The sequence below is a fragment of the Nipponia nippon genome, unplaced genomic scaffold, assembly GCF_047370975.1.
Source record: "Nipponia nippon isolate SJK-2023a ecotype South Korea unplaced genomic scaffold, ASM4737097v1 scaffold_1, whole genome shotgun sequence".
Classification (NCBI taxonomy): Eukaryota; Metazoa; Chordata; class Aves; order Pelecaniformes; family Threskiornithidae; genus Nipponia; species Nipponia nippon.
The window spans coordinates 90,635,525-90,655,065 of NW_028262290.1; the positions used below are offsets into that span (position 1 = coordinate 90,635,525).

The following is a 19,541-nucleotide window of genomic DNA, read 5'->3' on the forward strand; positions in this document are numbered from 1 at the left end:
CAGCTAAGAGAGGCAGCTGCATCCACCCTCCCCCTGTTATAAGAACCAGGTTTCAGCCTGATCTGAATTACAAGGGGGGGGGGAAATTATTTTCAGCTGGGTCAGTACCCTGTTCCACCCCTCAGCACCCTCCAAACACACCTTTTCAGGTGAAAGGGAGGGAAAGAGTGCTGCTGTTTAGTTTTCTGTTCTCTGGTCCAGCGCACCACACAGTAGTACTTGTGCCAGGATGGTAGCAGAACAAGTGGCCAAGGTGAGGATAGGTGTGGGACCAGCTATGGTGGTGGTCAGCAGTTCCATCTGAGATCAGCTTAAAGCAAAATCATGGAGTCAGCTGAAAAAATCAAGTGATTTTATTGGTGTCTGCCAACAACCACAGTTTCTTTGATCATGTCCTCTTCCCTAATAGGTTCCCCCTGCCCTTTTAATTTTTAATTTGTTTTAAAACTGGTGCACATCCCATTCTGCAAATAACCACTGAAAAACTCCAGCAGTTGCTGATACTACAAGCTCAAATAAAAAAGCTACTGAACTAGCCTTCAGACCGCTGGCTATGTGCCTGAGCATCATCTCTGGATTTGCTCTTGGACTCACTAAAGTCAACTTCAAAGTTGATCTTCTGACAGAAGATCTAGCTTTTTCTTCAAGACAGAAAGAGACGACAGAAAACTATGACAGACCAGTGGTTCTCAAAGCCTGAAGAGTTACTCCTGTCACCTTTTATTCCCCCTTCAAAGGATCCAGTACAAAATGAGAACACCCCAGCAGCACACTCTGGCAGCAAGGAAGGCCAACAGCACCCTGGGCCATGTTAACTGGAGCACAGTCCAGGGAAGGGATTATCCTCCTCTACTCAGTACCTGTGAGACAACCTCTGGACACTGGATCCAGTTTTGGGCCCCTCCAGTACAGGAAAGACATCAACCATCTGGAATGAGTTCTGTGGGGGGCCTCCAAATTGGTCAGAGGAGCACTTGTCCTGTGAGGAGAGGTTGAGGAATTGGGACTTGTTCAGCCTGGAGAAGATGGCTTTGGGAAGGACATAACAGAGCATCCTGCCTGCACCCCACTGCAAGGGGGTTTGAGAGAGGATGGAGTCAGGGTCTCACTGTGGTGCAGGGTAGGAGGATGAGAGAGAACAGGCATAAGTTGAAACAAAGGAGGTTCAGATTGCAGATAAAGGAAACCTTTTCCCCTTCATGAGGGCAGGCAAGCAGCAGAGCAGGCTGCCCAAGGGGGTAGCACAGGCTCCATCCTTTGAGGTTTTAAAGGCCCTGCTGGATAAAGCCCAAGCAACTGTGTCTTTTCCCAAAGCTGATCCTGCTTTGAGTAGGTGGTTGGACTTCCTGAGGTCCCTATGATCATATATATATATATATATATATATATATATAAAAATACACATATATACACACACACACACACTTCCCTTATAAAAAATTATGATTACTTGAAACAGACAAAAAATATATGCCAGAATTAAAATTTATTGCAAGTGACAGTCAGCTCAACAGTAAATAATATTCAAAACAGACTATTTCACAAATCAGCACCTGAGGTAATTAGGCTGATTTTGAATAAATACACAAATATTTTTGTCATTTGTGATGACAGAAGTCTGTATCCCTTCCATTTAAAAAGTTTAGGATTTCACACACAGAATAAGATGCGGAATTTTGCCAAGACCACATCTGAAGCATCCTTGGTTCAAAAGTATCACAGTTAGGAGTCACAAACACACACAGCATTGGAAGAGAGACATCACTTTCATCGGCTGCACCCAAGGACAGAAGTGTTCTTAAAATTCTTGATAAAAGAAAAAAGGAGAGGGAAAAAAAATTGTCTAAATGAGTTCATCACCGTAAACTCTTCTCATCTGCCCTTTATCTAGTTGCACCAAAATTGCCTCAAGTCATTCGGCCACTGCGGTCATGCCCTTCACAAGTTCCCTCTGTGGGTACCAGCCTGGCCGGCCACCTGCCTCACTCTCCTTTCTGTACTCTCAGCTGCTCCACCTAGTCTCCAGCACCAGCCTCCTCTAAACAGATCACACAGCAGTCCCATCCTTTCTGGTGGGCCTAAAAGGCCAAAATAAGCAAAAAGATCCCCTCGCTAAAGTTTTTCACCAGCTCCTGGACAGATCTGCCACCTTTAACAGGTGCTTCAGAGCACCGAAGTGAAAACTGTATCTCCCCCGTGGGCTGGAACAAAACCAACTTTGTGGTTGGCAGCCAAATAACACAATCTCCTCCTGCCTGGGCTAGTTTTCTGCAGGGAGCCTCTGACAGAGGTGGTATTCAGGTTTTTTATCCCTACTAGCAGCCACTAAGGGAGTTAAGCTTTACCCTATTCATTTTCTTTTTCCTGTCCAGATATGCAACTCAGCTGCCACAGGGCTGATGAGGGCTCCTGCAGCCAATTAACCATTTCTTAATTTGCATGGGCTTCATATACAAAGCAACACTTAGGATATCAAACCAAAGCAGGGGCTCCAAAGCTTCTAATGGAACGGAGCTCTATTCGCACTCCAGATACTCAGCTATAAACTCACTGACTCAACATTTAAAAAAGACTCACCCCAATCTGTCATTCCATGGTCAGAAGTTAAAATAAATGCAGTTTTTCCATCATTTCCATAGAAATTGTCAATCATCGAAGCAATTTCTTTTACACCCTCATCAACTTTTTTAATATTCTCCTTGTATTCCCTAGAAAAATAAGAAAAAATGTTGTTAGATTCACAGTGGCTCTCACCTTTGGTATAAAGCCAGTCATCCATGGTCATAATGCTCGATCCTTTGACTATAGACAGCTTTATCCTCTACAGAACCTCAAGCTAACAAAAGGCATCCTAGATGCAAAATCTCTCCTCCTCTAAGTCTCATGTGAGATACTAAATTGTCACAGCACAGTTTGAAGGTTCTTGAAACTACAGTCTCAAATGGATATTTATTTGTATTTCAAATCTGACCTGTCCTTGATTGAAGACTATAATTTAATCACCCACAGCTATCAGGCAAGTTAAGGAGAATGTCAAAACTAAGGAATTCTGGAAAACTCAAACACCTTAAATTGTAAGTTTCAAAAATTACTTTAAGCCAGTAACTAAAGAAAGTTAAGCAAAGAAAGATCTGATCATGTAGGGACAGCACAGAGCCCAAAGTATTGTGGAATAGAGCCTAAACCAAAGATTTGTATATTTTTAGAAAAAGTGACCATGATTAACTTTCAGCCAACTAATTTCCTATTTGTTGCAGTTGTTAAAGTCAGTTTTAAAACTGTATCTTCAAAAAAATCAAAACAAAAGAACATGAGACATACAGCAAATATGAACTTCGGAATGATGTAGGAAATCAGAGCAAGGATTTTGAAGACATGCAAGGATCAAGAGAAAGACATAATATCCTACATTCAAAGCATGTGAGGAAATGAAAAGGAAGTTCTCAAATAATGCATTTCAAGATGAATTGGTGATGAGTGCTGTTAGTCTAAACTCTTCTCTTTGTTCAAATGTCCTAAGGAAAGCTAAAATATAATGCTGGAATTTGCACCCACTATTTCTGAGCTTACTGTTGTCTATAAATTCAACCACACTATTTCAGCCATGGAGAATCTGAGAATTGTTTCCATTTTATGTTTAAAACTACCATTTCCTACATATCCTCTAGATTATGTGTTGACTATAACTAAGACAATCTGCTAAAAATGAGACTTGGGTACAGGAGTATACCCAGGCACACTGTATATAGCAAAAACCTGTCACTTCCACAGAGGAGACCTTAAAACCAAAAAACCCTAGAAAATTCAGAACATTAGTAATCATGGCGACATATACGACCTATTGTAGAAACCCTGAAGACTAAAAGTCTTCTTTCAAGCTTGATAAATAGCACTGGTAAAGTTACTGTATGTATTTAAAACTAATAAGAAAGATATGCTTAATCTCTCAATTACCTTGAGTTTGGCCGATGAGCATGTCCATTTGTGTCTATGCCTAGCAAATGCAGGAACAGAACCACTTTCTCTTCATTCAGTGCAGAGAATAACGTTTGATTACTTCGGGAAGAATTAAAGAAGTCCTGTATGGAATAAGTCATTAAGATATTAATCTGAGTACAATAGAAAAAGATGACAGGCAGCCTAGTAAAACTAAAACGTAGCTGTTTTCATGTCAAAATACTAGCAGTTATTTGAGTTATGAAAGAGAAAAATTAATTCTTTCCCAATTTACTTCTTGGGGGATAACCACCATCAATATAGTCAGTCCAAAGTTTCAGCTTAAGACAGGCAACACACCTCAAGTTGAGGAGTCTCTTTGTTTGGTTTTGGTTTTTTTTTTTTTTTTTATAGTGTTATTTGAGTTTCTTTAGGCAGAAATACCAGATGACTGTGTATCATCCCTTCTTTGACTCCTATGTAATCACAACTATGCACCATTCCCAAGATCCACTTATGGCTTTATATTTCCATTGATTTATCAATTTCAAGCTAGAAGCAAAGGTCTCAAATACTCTTGCTTTGGAAGGAGGTTCTGCAGGACTGAGATACCAAGCTACAACTTGTTTGCGGAAACCAAATTAAAACAGAACAAAACAAGACACGCTTTGCAAATACATGAACTACAGAACACACATCTGCCTTGCACATGTCCTATTTAAGCATCCCTGAGGCAGATGCTGGGAGGATTTTCCCCTCAGATGGAATGAGTCTTGACATGGCTAGTCTGTGTTAGACCAGCCATATTACAGCAATGCAAAATGCAGGGAGACAGCTATTCCAGCGTGATCTCCTTAGTAACAGCACTGCCCAAGGAAACAAAGTTGGATACGGTTTTAGTTCAAAGAGCATCCAGAGAACCTTTCAGTACATTAATATAAAGGAAAGTGTCTTTGAATTTCACACAAGAGTCCAGGGAAAATACTGCTAGAACCAGTGAACCATTTCTACCACCAAAGGACAGAGCAGTCCACCACACACCTGTGATAGCAGTGGAGCTGTTAAAAACTAAAGCTCACACCCTGTGTAAACAAAAGTCACTGTACCCAGAGGAAGACCAAACTGGTAGCAAGAGTATCACAGTAAGCCATGTCAGGAAACCGTGGCAGTACACAATTCCACCTTTTTTTTTCCCCCTGAATATACACAAGCCGCATGGACTAACATTTGCACGCTCTCAACTTCAGCTCTTGTCCAAACAAAATCATGATCAAAGTCCAGAGATATCACAGAATCATCACAGAAAGTCCAGAGATAATCATAGAATCATCTTTGCACAGGAGTTAGCAGGGCTCATTGACAGAGGTTTAAACTAGATTTGAAGGGGGAAAGGGATAAAACTAGGCTCACTAGAGATAAGCCTGGGAGCTGCACACCAATGTTTGAGGGATGGTGTGTTAGTGAGGTTCTTTGGTCTGCTGTCTCAGTGGAGAGTAGGGGATGGAGATCCTCCACCTCAGTGGAGGTAGGGTATGGCGATCCATGCGGCAGCAAAGATGCAAGGGTTATGGATGTGTTAGAAACCACAGAAGCGCCTGAGAATGGTCACGTAGGAATTAGGGCTTCTCCCCCCAAGAAGGTGGCGGGATCAATAGCCCAGCTGAAGTGCATCGACACCAATGCACGCAGTGTGGGCCACAAACAGGAGGAGCTGGAAGCCGTTGTGCAGCAGGAAAACTATGACATAGTTGCCACCACGGAAGCATGGTGGGATGACTTGCACAACTGCAGTGCTGCACCGGATGGCTATAAACCCTTCAGGAGGAACAGGCAAGGAAGGAGAGGAGGTGGGGTAGCCTTGTATGTTAGGGAGTGTTTTGATTGTCTAGAGCTTGATGATGGTGACGATAGGGTTGAGTGTTTATGGGTAAGAATCAGGGGGAAGACCAACAAGGCAGATATCACAGTGGGAGTCTGCTATAGACCACCCAACCAGGATGAAGAGGCAGACAAAGTGTTCATGTACAGCCACCTCGTAACCCAGAGCAGCAGCAGCCAGAAGAGCTTGCCCAACCTCTGGCTAATTAAGAATAAGACAACCAAAGGAAGAGGAGTGTAACCTAAGACATGGCATCTTTTCCCACAGAAACCAGCAAACTGTACACCATGGAACATTTTTAAAAATGTTTTACTAAAAAAAAAAAAAAACAACAAACCAAACAACTAGGAAGTTCGCCACAAGGAATTATCTTCGGCTGATAAAGGTGGTCAGTTGGTAAGCAGGACACCAAACGGTAGGGGCAAAAACCATTTCACCTTGCTCTGGAGGCTGCTGAACTGTTTGCCCAGCACTATCCTTGTATCTTCTTGCAGCCTGCTAAAGGCACCTTCTTTTTGGTACTCAGTATTCACAAAACTTGAGACTTACCACCACTCAACACTAGTTTCCAAGCCACCATTATATATTAACGCTATCTTTCTGTCTCAGTTTTTTTGTTTCCCTTTTATTTGCTCTATTCAGTTTTATTCTATTACCTCCCTCCTATATTTAAGCCGAATACCACCAAGAAGTTTCAGGGATGGGAGTAAACAACGAAGAGGCTGAGAGAACTCAGTTTCTCCAGTCTCAAGAAAAGGCAGCTAAGGAAAGATCTCATTGCTGTCTACAACCGTCTACTGGGAAGGTGAAGAAAAATTGAGCCAGACTGCTCAGAGGGCCCTGGTGATGGGACAAGGGGAAACTCACAATTTGAAATGCGGGAAATTCCAGTACAAAAAAGAGACATTTTAAAATTATTTTTTAAACCATAACTGTAGCCAGATATTGGAAGAGGTGCTCAAGAGGTTGTTGAATTTCTGCTCTAGAAGATGCTCAAAACTTGACTTGGCAAGGCCTGAGCAGCCTGCTCTAACTGGACCTCCTTCATGCAGGGAATTGGACTTGATAACCACTACAGCTTTCTTCCAAACTTCTTTTTCTATGATTCTGGCAATTTTTCTATGATTTTCTGGCAATTAACAACAAGTAATGCCCTGACTACAACTGATACACAATTTAGTAAGATCAGCAATAAGCTTCCCATTAAAACATTCACAGTAAAATGTAAAGTTAATTATAATATAATACTAATTAAAATATTACAAGAGAAGTTTGGTTACAACTATGTGAAATCTTTTAGTATCATCTGCCTCCTTGGATGGGACAAAGCAAGGAAGAAAAAAGACTACCTAGAAGGTCCAGCAAAAACATGATTCACTGATGTCTGAACAAAATATGGACTCCATAGATGTTTAACATAAGTTGTTGGGGACCATTTGGTCCCCCAAACAGAACCCTCCATGGAAGCATGATCCTCTAATAGAACTGATAAACTGTTGCTGAATGCATGGATGTACAGGGAGAAAGAGACCTAACAAACCTTCTCCTTTCACAAAGCTCCTTCATACATAAGTCCAGGACAACTGTATTAAATTGGTAGATTAAAACTGTGCACGCTGATTTGTGCTCATGTGAGAGTTTAAATAGTTATGCCAGTTTTTAGATGTAAAATAAATGTACGAAGGCAGGATAAACATATAAACCTAGCATATATATCAGTTGAGCATGCTCATGCACAAGACTCTTACACATATTAAAAATAAATCATTCAACCATTGTACTGCTAGTTAGAGCAGAGCTATCTGTATTGAAATCCACTGGTAGAAATCCACATCAGGTCATGGCACTGTCTGCAGAGCTTCGAAGTTTAACATCATTCAGTTCTGGACTCTTGCCCCAACCCTGCACAGAAGGGACAGTCTGAAGGCTTGGTCTGGCCTTCTTCCAGCAGAAAAGGGCCAAAGGAAGAATGAAGTACTGTGTTCAAAATGGGGGGGGGGGAAGGAAGAAGAAGAAATGTATGTCCATTTAAGTCAGAAGACACTAACTGAATACCTTGAGCATATCCTACCCTGTGGTCATAATAAATTGTGGTTAGACCATTACTGCGACTCATCTTCAAGACTGTTTGAGTTCCTGGAATTTTAATCATTTTACCCTAAAAAAGAGGTCAATCTTATAAAACTGTTTTTCACAAAATACTTTAAAAAAATCAGAAACGCATTAAAAACACAATTTTAGTTAACTGAGACTCCCAGTATTTTGTGCTCTGATTTTTCTTTAGCACAGACTCAGACTATGATCTAGGTAAAGGTTATTTAACTGAGAATCATTGGGCCACATCACACTAAATTACACTCAGTCCCTTAATTATTTTGAAGGCTTCTAAAAAAAAAAAAAAAAAAAACAAACCAACAAAAACCAACAAGACCAAAAACCAGAAAAAAAACACAGTCAAACAACTCCATACCCAGCTGGATCTCCAAGCCACTCCCAAGCTATTACCACATTAAAATCACTGAGTTTTAACCAGCTGCAGATAAAAACCCCACCCAGTCTAGTCTATACTCAATTTTGTTTGTCCCAAGAAAGGGCTAGGATCACCCTGTACCATGAGCAGACATGACTTGAACTATCAAGTATCACACATTTTTTTCCTCCACTCATGATTTAAGCAATCTGCTTTTGATCCATACAAATAAAAACTAGTCAGAGTGTCTCATCTCCTGACCAACTGAGTTATCACTAGTTAGCACTTTTTAAGAGAACAAGCAATTTCAGGGTCCCAGCACTAGTAGCCCAAACATTAGTTAGCCATTCTCTGTTTTATCCCCATCTTTTTTGGGGCAGAGGAAGTCACAAGCAGCCCTCGTGATGCTTGGGACCTGCTGACTACGCAATAGAGAGGGAGCACACGTTAGTGTCTTTCACTTCCTAAAGAGGCCAAAATCCAGAGACCACCTTGCCCAACGTAGAGTTAAACAGTGTTGTTAAATATTTGAGAAAAAACTCAAATGAGAAAAAAAATATGTATGTAAAACAGAATTTAGATTTCAGCAACTTGTCATTGTTACTTACATATAATCTCACCAGCATAGCTGTGAGTTGTTCAAGTTATAATAGCAGAGTGACCCCAGTTTCAGTCAGAAGTTTCACGCTTCTGACGCACTGATGTGTAATTTAAGAGACGATTAATGGAACGAGTGTTTTACACCAGTCAATCAAGTCCTATCCATTCATAGTATGAAATTCAGATGGGCAAATTAAGTCTTTAAAATGGTGCTGATTGCAAGGAAAAAGTCATCAGTAATGACATATATATTAAACGTATCATTATAGTTTGAAAGAAGAAATGCCATTAGGTTTTTTGAAACAAAAGAAAGGTAGTACCACCCTCACGTACCTGTGCAGCTCCAAATGACAGCAGGGTGCAACTTTAAGACAACAGCTATTCAAGTGTAATTGACAGCCTAATTTGATTTGTATTATTCATATGCATTACAACAGCAACCTAGCTCAAGTGCACATTCAGGGAGAGGACGGCAGTTAGAAAAAATACCTTTTCACCTTGCAAACTCAGAAAATCACTTCCCTTGAAAATTAGCAAACTATAATGAACTTTTCCACCCTACCTCACTGTTTAAAGCAGGCGCACCCTTGGCTTCCTAATATAGATGCTGATTTGGTTTATTGATTTATTTGGTTTTAATTTTAGTTTGATTTGATTTATGCTGGTTAGCTAGTGTTGATATACACAGCCCAGAGAGCTTGTGGAAAAAGTTTTATTAAGTCTTAAACTCCATTAACATTGTTATGAGATCTAGAAAGTAACTCACCTAATTGCTCCACTGATATAGACATTTATACACCAATGCCCACTATCAGCATTTCTTAATCCAGGACAAGTGACGTAGCATGGAATAACACGAATAATCAGAAACTATGTGCCCCAATTGGACTATTAATACTTACAGTGACAGCGTCACAGACAACAACAGTCATGAACCAGCACTGACCCAAGTCAGCTGAGCAGAGCACCACGTGAACAAGTTCTACTGCTTCAGAGCCTAAGCCGCCTCCGCTCCCCTTTCCCCCCCACCAAACCAACCACGACTCCTCTGGCAGCCACAGCATAGCATGAACCACAGTAGAGAATCAGGAGCCAGCTACGTGCATCAGAACAAGCCACACTGTATAATTACAGTGGATACAAGCCTGACAAAAATCAAGTCAATAATATTGTCCATTTCCTTCTCATCATCAAGACTTACCATTTCTGCTATGCCATAATACTTGTTACAAAATCCTTAAATAATCACATTCAAGATTTTAAAGGGTTTATAGTACTTTAAGATGGGTTTCAGATTATATGCAAATTTAAGACAAAGAAAAGCCAAGAATGTTTTTAAAGGGTACTTTTATTAGTGTTAGTTTTTTTATTAGCACTGAATGACAAATACTTCCTCTAAGCTTCCATTACATTAGTCATGATAATCAATTCAAGCAATTTTTATTTATGACCCCAAGTGACAGATCTTTCAAAAATTGCTTACTTTCTAGTTCTATGATAAAGTTAACATGTTCTATGATAAAGTTAACATCCAGCTGTGCTTTTTATACACAGGTAGCATAAAAAGATTCTCTGCTCACCTTAACATGATCAAAAACCCATGTGTCAAGCTTGGCTGCATCTTGTGCTCCAAAGTCTTCACTTTCTGCTGCATAACAAAATGTATAAACGTGATCTCCAGTAGCACCTGCAAAAAACCAAACAAAAATAGATGGAATAGGAGACAGAAAAAAGTTTTCTTCCTTTTCTCATGGTCAAAAATATATGAATGTTAATGCATAGGAGTAGAAATCTATCAAGAATGACAATCCTAAGAGAACTCAAAGAAGTTTTCTCCTTATTTTAAACTTCTCCACCGTTTATGTTTTTTTGAAGCCTGGGTACCGTTTTAACTCATTAGGTTATCAGCACCTACGAGGAATGAGGAAGAATGTTATCCAGTATGCTCAGGTGAGGAAATAAAGTATAGAAAAGCAGGTAGGAGTAGAACAAATACCAGTCAAAGTAAATTAAACAGAACTTAGTTTTGAAACAAGGAGTTTCACTGAGGAACTTCTAACAGAGGAAGCTACACATTAAGAGCCTTGTTTGAACACACACGTTTTGAGGAGTTTTTTGTTTAAGAAAATGTAATTAGCTTTTAGTTGTTAAACCGAATCATACAGGCCAATGCCCTATCAATGAGGCCTTTTACACAGGAAAACATCATATATCACATATAATGAAGGCAACAGGAGGGATGTAACCTAGTTACTGTACATCAATTCTAGGAGGCAATGCAGTATTGAAAGCCGAGTGGACAAGTTCAGAAAGACAACATTCAAAGTCTGCATCTTTAAAACATGGCTTCAAAATATAAAAGGGAGAACTACTGGACTATATTCAGGCATAAAGTACAACGTGAGGGTCACTGATGCGAAAACACAGCATCTGGACAAGGCAATTTCATTCTGTACTCACTATCAAGAGAGCAAAGCAGAGAAAGGTGGGAAAAAAAGATGAAGACCTAGAAGAAAGTAAACTTCTGAAGCCCTGGAAAGATCTGAAGTTAGGTGGGGTTTAATGAAATAATTCAGTCAATGGCTGAGCTGTTATAGCTTGGGGATACTATTTCTACAGTGACTATGTAAACTCCCAGAGTGAATATGTTCTTCTATCAGTTGATGGCCAGAGAGAATATCACCAATTTGCTGGATGTCACAATTACATCCTGCAGTTTTGTAAGCTTCCAGGCTTGTGAATGAACTAACATCCCAGTATAAAGGAGCTGTTTAAACCAAGATTATGTCCAAACCCACACAAGGGATGCAGGTATTTCAGGCCAGGAAGATGAAAGCTGGCACAGATTTTCTGGTGCAGCTCCCCGCTGCCCCGCCAGGAGACATTAGTACTACTTATAACCCAGAACACTCGCTGCAATTCTCAGAGTCTGGAAGAAAAGGATGAAAATACTCCCCGGCATTAAAAAGTGATTTAAGGAGTTCCAATTGGTGGATAAAGAAGTTCAAAAGAAGAAATAAGCCCTGGCCATCACTGTCAGGATGACTGATGGTCTAAGAGGGTAGAGTGCTGTACTGTTTTTCCACAGTGTCACAGCAAACCTGAGAAGACCTGTCTTTGAGAGGTGCCACACCAAAGCAGTCAAATGAAAGCATGCAGCTTGCAGACCAGGCAAAGGAACACATCTACTACTTACCCATTTTTAATTTCTACCAGAGCAAAAAACAAAACCCACTCAACCCTGCATTGCTACAAAAGATAAACAGTGGCAAAATGAAGTCATACTAAGAAAGTTTTAGAGTGCCTGCACAGCTTATAATTTTCTTTTTTTTTTTTTAAATAAGAAAACATAGTATGCAAAATGTTACAAAATATTATTTTATTTCTGTCATTTGAGAGGTGGCAGGCAAGAGTATGCCCAATACTTTCTCTAAGTCTGGGGATGAGAAAGCAAAGATGGGATAGAGAAATAGAAGGAAGCCAGGGATGAAAACGTCCTTTAGAAGCGAGCACAGAGCTCTGCTGGGTTTGGTGCTGCCCTTACACTAAGGAGGTATAACTGGAGGTACCAGAAACTCCTGCACCAGATACCACCTATTCCTGTTGCAGACTTGTCTGGCACATCATCTCACCCTCAGCATCAATATTCAAATATTAGGATTAGGGATCAAGTTATCACCCTCTTACAATAAGATTTACATCCTGCAGAAACTAAAGCCCATGGTCTGGTAGCTGGGCAGGTCCTGTGTCCGACAAGTCTTTCATCGGTCAGAGCCCAGACCAGCAGGAGACTTTTGCTAGCAAATTTTGCAGGCACAAAAGAGGGGAAAAAAGAATGAAGGCACAAGGACAGTCAGACACTGAGCCAACAGAGTGTGGGCATCGAAGAGCTGTCATCAGACAGGTGAGGAATGTGAGAAATTCTGCATTTTTCTTGGTGCGCTGTAGGAACAGGGAACTAGAAGAAGAGACCAAGAGGTCTCTGTCCAGAATAACCCTGACAAGGGTTTGTCCCGGTTGTCCCCATGGTCTTGATGACACCCTTCTTCATACTCAAGCTAAACAATGACCCTAGCCTTGTTGTTAGTTTCCAAGAGAGAGAAAGAGAATCTGTGAAAAAAATGTCAGTCTGGGTGCAAAGGACTAATATCTGCTTCCCTTAACAGAAGCAACATCCTCAGCTCCTTTTTCAGCATGGCATTATACTCCACTCTGGATTACACTCCAACCTAGACCCATGACAAAACAGTACAGGACTGGACTGTTCAAGTCAAACCTCAAATTCTAGCAAGTCTAGAAGAAAACCTCAAAATTTTAAAGAGCATTCTGGAAATAACATAGGCATTTTCAAAGTGTGTTATTTTCAGATAATTTCAAGGTCATAAACTAAATATACCATAGAAAATAAGGTTAAAATTATCACACTGAACTTGCGTAGCTTAAGTAAGTTTAACTATTAGAAACTGACACCTTTTAATTCTGCTTAAGATGTAAGTGAATTGCACGCCAGTTCCAAAGGTGCTTCAGACATTTTCTCGGACTAAAACACTAATCACACAGTCATTGAGACTTTGACAAATTTAGATTTCATGCATATCTATTTTGATATTCAAAGAGATCTGTGAGCATTTTATCTACCTTCTCTATTGAATCCTCAACCGTTTCATTGAAATAGCTACTTTATGACAGGAAAAGGACCTGAAGAACATAGACAATGCCAGGAAACAAAGGTTTTTTCTCTCCTTCCCAAAAACCAGCAGGTGTTAAATACTCTTTATGCATCATCCAATGAAAGTGGTGAAACAGTTAATAAAATTCTGAACGTTTTGGCATGACAAAATACACACAAGAAGAGTCCTGTGACCTCACTGATTTGCAGCTTGGAAAGAAGGAGGGAAATTAAGCTACGCTCCCCTATTTCCTTTTTGGCTTTTTTGTTGAAGTAAAGAACAAACACTTGATTCCATTCCCTTCTGTATTATAAAACTTCTCTTATTTGGAAGGAGGGGAAACACCTTTTTCTACTAAAAGAAGTTAATCTACCTTTCTATTATGAGAAACTATGATTCATTTTCCCATACAGCATCTACTTGTCAGACACAGAGCTGCACTAAACCTTTCTCAATTTGGGGGGATTTCTCTCCCCCTGCAAAAGAAAGCTCCATTGTTGATGCCACTCAGAACAAGTCATATTGAGAGACACAGCAACAGTATGGTATTACCCTTGCACATCCCTCCAGATAACATCAAAGCTGCTTCCAAGTCCTCTGCTTATCTTCTTACTCAAACAAAACTAGTAGAAGGACAGGGGTCTGGGAAATTCTTGAATTCCCCAAATATTTTCCCAAGAACATATCTCCAAAAATGTAAACAATCTGTGCAAGGGCAGTGTACTACCTTTCCCCTCTCCCCAACTACCATCACAATATTCCCAAATACAAGCTGTAATCTGAGGTCATGGGAAATTATCAGGAGATATTTTTACAGCTTACCATAAACTTATGAGGATCAAGCAAAGATCAGAAAAGCAGCGGGGGGGGGGGGGGGAATATCAGGAGGAGAGGGGGAAGAGACTGGAGTTCAAAAGTTCAAGAATCATCATGAGAAATATGATGTACACTTTTTCTAAACCAATATTAGATTCCACTCCTATCCTGCCTATCACATTTTTCTGATTTGTCAATGCCAATACTTAGAACAGAAGAGCAGCATATGCTCCTAGCTCGTCCCCTTTTCACTTCAGTCTGTTTTACTCTGAGATTAAGGGAAAGGGTGTTTATGCCCTCATTCTTCGAAGAAGAAAATGAAATTAAACTTGGAGACCCATTAAATGTTTGAAGTGCTGCTCAGCAATCTCTGCGTGCTCAAAGACCAATTGCACTGGGCTGACAAGACTTTAACACACTGCACACCATGGGGAAAAGACCTCAGCTTCACGAATAGTACCAGGCAGTTCCTACTTGCATCTAGTTCTTCCCTTTATATATTATTGTTCTGGAGTAGAAGCAAGATAACCCACAATAAGCTACTTCTCTAGCTCAGCCACTCAAAAAGCATGGCTGAAGTTCTATCACCTGACTCACTGGGAGCTGCATGCAGAGGAAGAAAAACCCCAGCTGCAGACTTACAAACAAGAGCTTTAAACCTCAACCAGAGAAAAAAAATATTAGGTCCTTTCAACTATGGGTGTGTTGCCTTTAGCATGCTAACAGAATTATGGAAGGCCTCTTTAAATAGATGAGTAATAAATAGGGATATCTTCCTTAAAAGCTTCCTTCTTTTTCTCCACCCAGTCTTGAATTCACAAACTAGAAATCAGGTATACACAAGTATACAAACTGGAAATACTTCATTCAGCTTCTTGTCTAACTCAAAAAATTTAAGTGTCTCTATTTTACTACCTAATAACTATGTGTTAAAGATGCACAAAATTTAAACCTTACCTTTTGCAAACATTGGCAAAATATCTGGGCTTCCCCAGCTCCAAGTATATTTACTTTCATTGAAAACAGAGTCAAATTCCACTGGATTCTCCTTCCATCCTGTTAAACAAACATACCTGGATTTAAATGGGGTTGCCAGAAGACCTCATTGACTTCTAAGATTGATAGTCCATGCAAAATTTTTTTAAGTTTCCCTTATATTATTTCATAATGAACTCCACATTGTGAGTCTTGGTTTTTACTTCCATTTCAACCTCTATTTGCAATTAGTCTCCCATTCATTAAGAAGTGAGCTGAAAACCTAAGCCAATCTCATTATGCAGGGATTCAAACAGACAAAACACACAGCTGGTTTACCTTCTAAACAGCTAAAATTCTCCTGAATTCTAAATCCCCTGTTGTCTGAACTCAGCTTTTGGCATTTTAGGCAACAAATTACACACTCAAATACCATATTTCCAGCAGTCACGTTCCACCTCATCACAATAAAACCTTCAAGATCTTCTGTTTCCATGACAAGGCAGCTGACAGAAATATAGAGATGCTCTTAACAGCAATTCCTGCCAATCCTGCATTTGTAGCAGATCTCAGAAGGAAGAACCTTTTGATTAGCAACATGGACAAGACCAAGTAATTCCTCTTACCTCCCCTGTCCAAAACCAACACACAACACTACAAGTGTTCAGGCCTTGAAGCCTGGGGGGAGGCAGAGCACCACACAAAAGACCAAGTCAGTAATGTGAAGGCTTGTTCCACATTATTAACCACCAAGTAACAGCTAGCTCTGGACACAACACATAGCTGGGGTTTTCACTTTATTTTGCTACTGATTCTCCAACTCAACCTAGCAATGGTTCAGCTAAAACACTGCAGTTCACTTCTTGTTTGTGGTATCGACTTAGCCATATCCCATTACAGCCCCGATGATAAATAAAACCTCTGTTATATGAAGAGGTCACTCCATAAATAAGATACTTCTGCTTTTAGACTCAGGGTGCTCAATTTCACCATGTTACAAAATATTAACTTATGTAAGCTATTTTCATAGCTATCAATATTAAGAGTGGGAAAACCATCCAAAATTATTCTTTTCCATATAATCTTGGTATACAAACCACTATGCAGGTATTTATCAATAATCATCTAGAAGCCCAGCACATCACTAAAACACCTTATTTTGGAGGACAGTGTTCACAGCTTTAGGACCAGCATACCTTTAGCAACTGCACTGACATCTTCATAGAATCCAGCTATAAGCGCAACATGCCCTGGCCTGGATTCTGTTGGGACCCGGGTGTGAGAGATTCCCCAGCTGCCATTATTCTCTAGAATACCCCTGAAAACAGGATACAAGGTAGTTAATGCTTATGACTTCTTGAAAGTACAATGAATTGCAGCTAAAAAGTGTGGCAGGTAGATGTGAGGCAAGAAATTAAAAAAAAAAACAAACCCAGACTAAAACTGATTTTCACTACCACCTGCTGTGCAGCAAAACAAGCAGAACATTAACCTGCAAGTAGTTTTATATTATAACATCCCACAGAGAACATTACTATTGTGGCCCATCAGCACTGCAAACAGATGAGTTTAGCTGGTGTTCTAATACACTTAGAATTAATGTACTTTTTTTTTTTCTGCTGCTTTCTGCTATAGCTTACTTTTTTTCCCCTTAACGGATTGTTTCTGCCTGGTGTTACTTTTCTTTGTTCTTTCCATTTAGCTTGAAAGTGTCTAGCTCAATCTTCTCTTATTCACTAAATATGCTCAATTATAATTAGTTCTTGTGACTATGTCTGCCTTTATCTGTGCTGAATACTGGAAGCCAGCATCAAAAGAATTTAAAATCCATGTAAATCTAAGGTGAAAATCATTTCAGCAACATGGAGAAAATTTAAGTAAACCTTGTATCTTTTGCAATTACACCAAAGTGAAGGATGCTTCCTCACCACACGCACAGAAACAGATAAATTGCCTAGGGATTATGCACATACAATAGTTATAACAGATAAAAAGCAAAGCAAATAGAGGACAAAGCCCAAGTGTAAGAAACAGCCTCATAAACTACTCTTGTCTGCTGAAGATACGAACAGCTGGAGCCTGTCGGAGAGCAAGCAGTGAGCATTACCATACGCTGTTTTCTTGTCTCCATCTTCTGGAGGAAGAGAAAGATTCACTGCTCACTGTTAGAGCAAGGGGAGGAAGAAAGAAAACAAAACACACCAGGACATATCTTACACTGATGTTTAGGAAAAAAGCAGCAGAATCGTCTGAAAAAATTCAAAGTGGTTTTTAAGGGTCAAATCTACCAGGAAATTGTATTTTTGTTGTTCATAATACAAGCTACAAAATTTGTTATATTTTTATTGGATGTGGTTTAGCCCAAGCAGATTCTAAGTTCATGCTTTGTAACTTTATTTTTAACAGAGATTTTATACAACTGTTAATTACAAGATCTGTACACTCATCTCTAAATATATTTCTCATTAAGGAAGGAAGAATCAAACCACAACCTAAAATTTCAGGCTCCACTCTAAGCTTGCAGGATCCACAGTTTGTTTGTTGTGGTTTTTTTAACTCAGCTTAGACCTTATATTCTCAAGGCCTACTCGAAAGCTCACAGGCCTATTTGGAATAGCCCAAATATTACAGTGAAAAATGTAAAAGGTGATACAGCACTCTGGCATGTTATTCCTAGCTCTCATCTCAGCTAGGTTTTAAAACAAGTTGTACTAAAAAGAGGTACTAATTTGAAAAAAGGACTTAAGTATTAGTTAATGTGGTTTCTAATTTATTCTCACTGAAGACTGATCAAAATGTATTGCACTAGCATTAGTGGAAGAATTAAGACAAAAATAGAACACTTTCGGCCCCTCTCACACTTTGTTGTCACAACAGGTAGGAAATTGTTTTAATTAGAATTTGATTTCTATTGAGTTGGAAAGTAATCCTTTACCTTTGCTTTTGTGGGGCTGTGTCACAGGACGTGAAGTCAACAATAACACATACCAGGCAGAAAAAATATAGCCGGATATTGTCATTTACCTATTCAAAATCGATTTAGCTATTTTGAATTATGTCAAAGCCTTTTATTCAGAAGAACCATTTAAACAAAATTAATTTTCTTGACAGTATAAACATTAGCTACCCATAATAACAATGATGAATATGAATATGACCTAGTAATAGGGCTGAAACATGACAGGCAAGGAAGAAAACATCTTCCCTGAAATCCCCCCCACCACAGCAATTCAGACCACCCACCATCCCTCACAGCTATCACAATATTGCTGAAAAACAGATTTTTCAAGAATATTTGTAAGAGAAAAGACTAGGTACTTGGCATATATCAGCCAGCAATCTGCTCCAAGCCTAATGGATATTTATTATTCATTTTATGTACCTACTAAAACTTTGCTTCTATTTATAGCACACTGCTAGAAGAATGGCTCTTGCTCATTTAAAGACAACCTTTCCTTATTAATAACACAGTCATTCCCAAAGCGCTCCACCTGGATGAGACAAGTAATCTGGCTGTTACGCTGCCCGCTACTATAAAGCGGACAAGGGACTGAACACTTGGCACTTAGGAATGAATGTGCAAAAAAAGTGAACTTTTATGTTAAATTGCATATACTCTGAGTTAATATTATTGAAAAAGGAAAGCTCAGACAGCAATAACTTGGCAGAATAAAACACTTCCAGCAACCAAGATCTGATCTTGTTGACCTGTTTACAATGTTAACTTACAGAAGTTGTGTAGCTCAAAGGTTCGGTGACAAAACACCGAGCCTCTTGCTTCGAAATTGTAGCAGCATATGTAATAGAGGTGAAGATATGCTCTGGATTGCCTGGCCCTCCACCCTTCAGAAGGCACAACATGCCACATGTTTTTTTTCTTTTCATCGTCTCTCACGTACACATGCTCACACACATGTATTTACATGCAGAACGAGACACGAGAGAAATACAGATGGCACTTCAAACCTCTACTGGCATTTTATTCCACTCAGTGGCCTACCAGCATCTTTGCTTGTTACAAGGCAGTTCTTCCCCTCCATTCACCCATGTACTTTCAGTGAAGGTGAAAACGTTTTACTTCTATAGATTTTGAAATAGAAAGTCTGTAACTCCACAAACAAGTTAGAGACAGCTAAAGTGCAAACTTCCCAGTACTGAACAAGCTAAATACACGGTTTAACTTTTTATTTCTAGA

General features: G+C 39.6%; 1 protein-coding gene across 14 annotated transcripts in view; it reads right to left on the minus strand.

Moving 5' to 3' along the window:
- PIGN (phosphatidylinositol glycan anchor biosynthesis class N) overlaps positions 1 to 19,541 on the minus strand; it is a 112,374-nt gene that overhangs the window by 72,708 nt on the left and 20,125 nt on the right. For all 14 annotated transcript variants that reach the window (XR_015705657.1, XM_087761687.1, XM_087761707.1 and 11 more), the window contains exons 3-7: positions 16,543 to 16,664; positions 15,329 to 15,427; positions 10,466 to 10,572; positions 3,955 to 4,079; positions 2,578 to 2,708 (exon numbers count right to left, since the gene is read on the minus strand). Coding sequence is in view for 13 of the 14 variants with exons in the window: in XM_087761687.1 (XP_087617813.1) it covers positions 2,578 to 2,708; positions 3,955 to 4,079; positions 10,466 to 10,572; positions 15,329 to 15,427; positions 16,543 to 16,664 (584 nt within the window). In the remaining variant the exon portion in view is untranslated. The remainder of the gene's footprint in view (positions 1 to 2,577; positions 2,709 to 3,954; positions 4,080 to 10,465; positions 10,573 to 15,328; positions 15,428 to 16,542; positions 16,665 to 19,541) is intronic.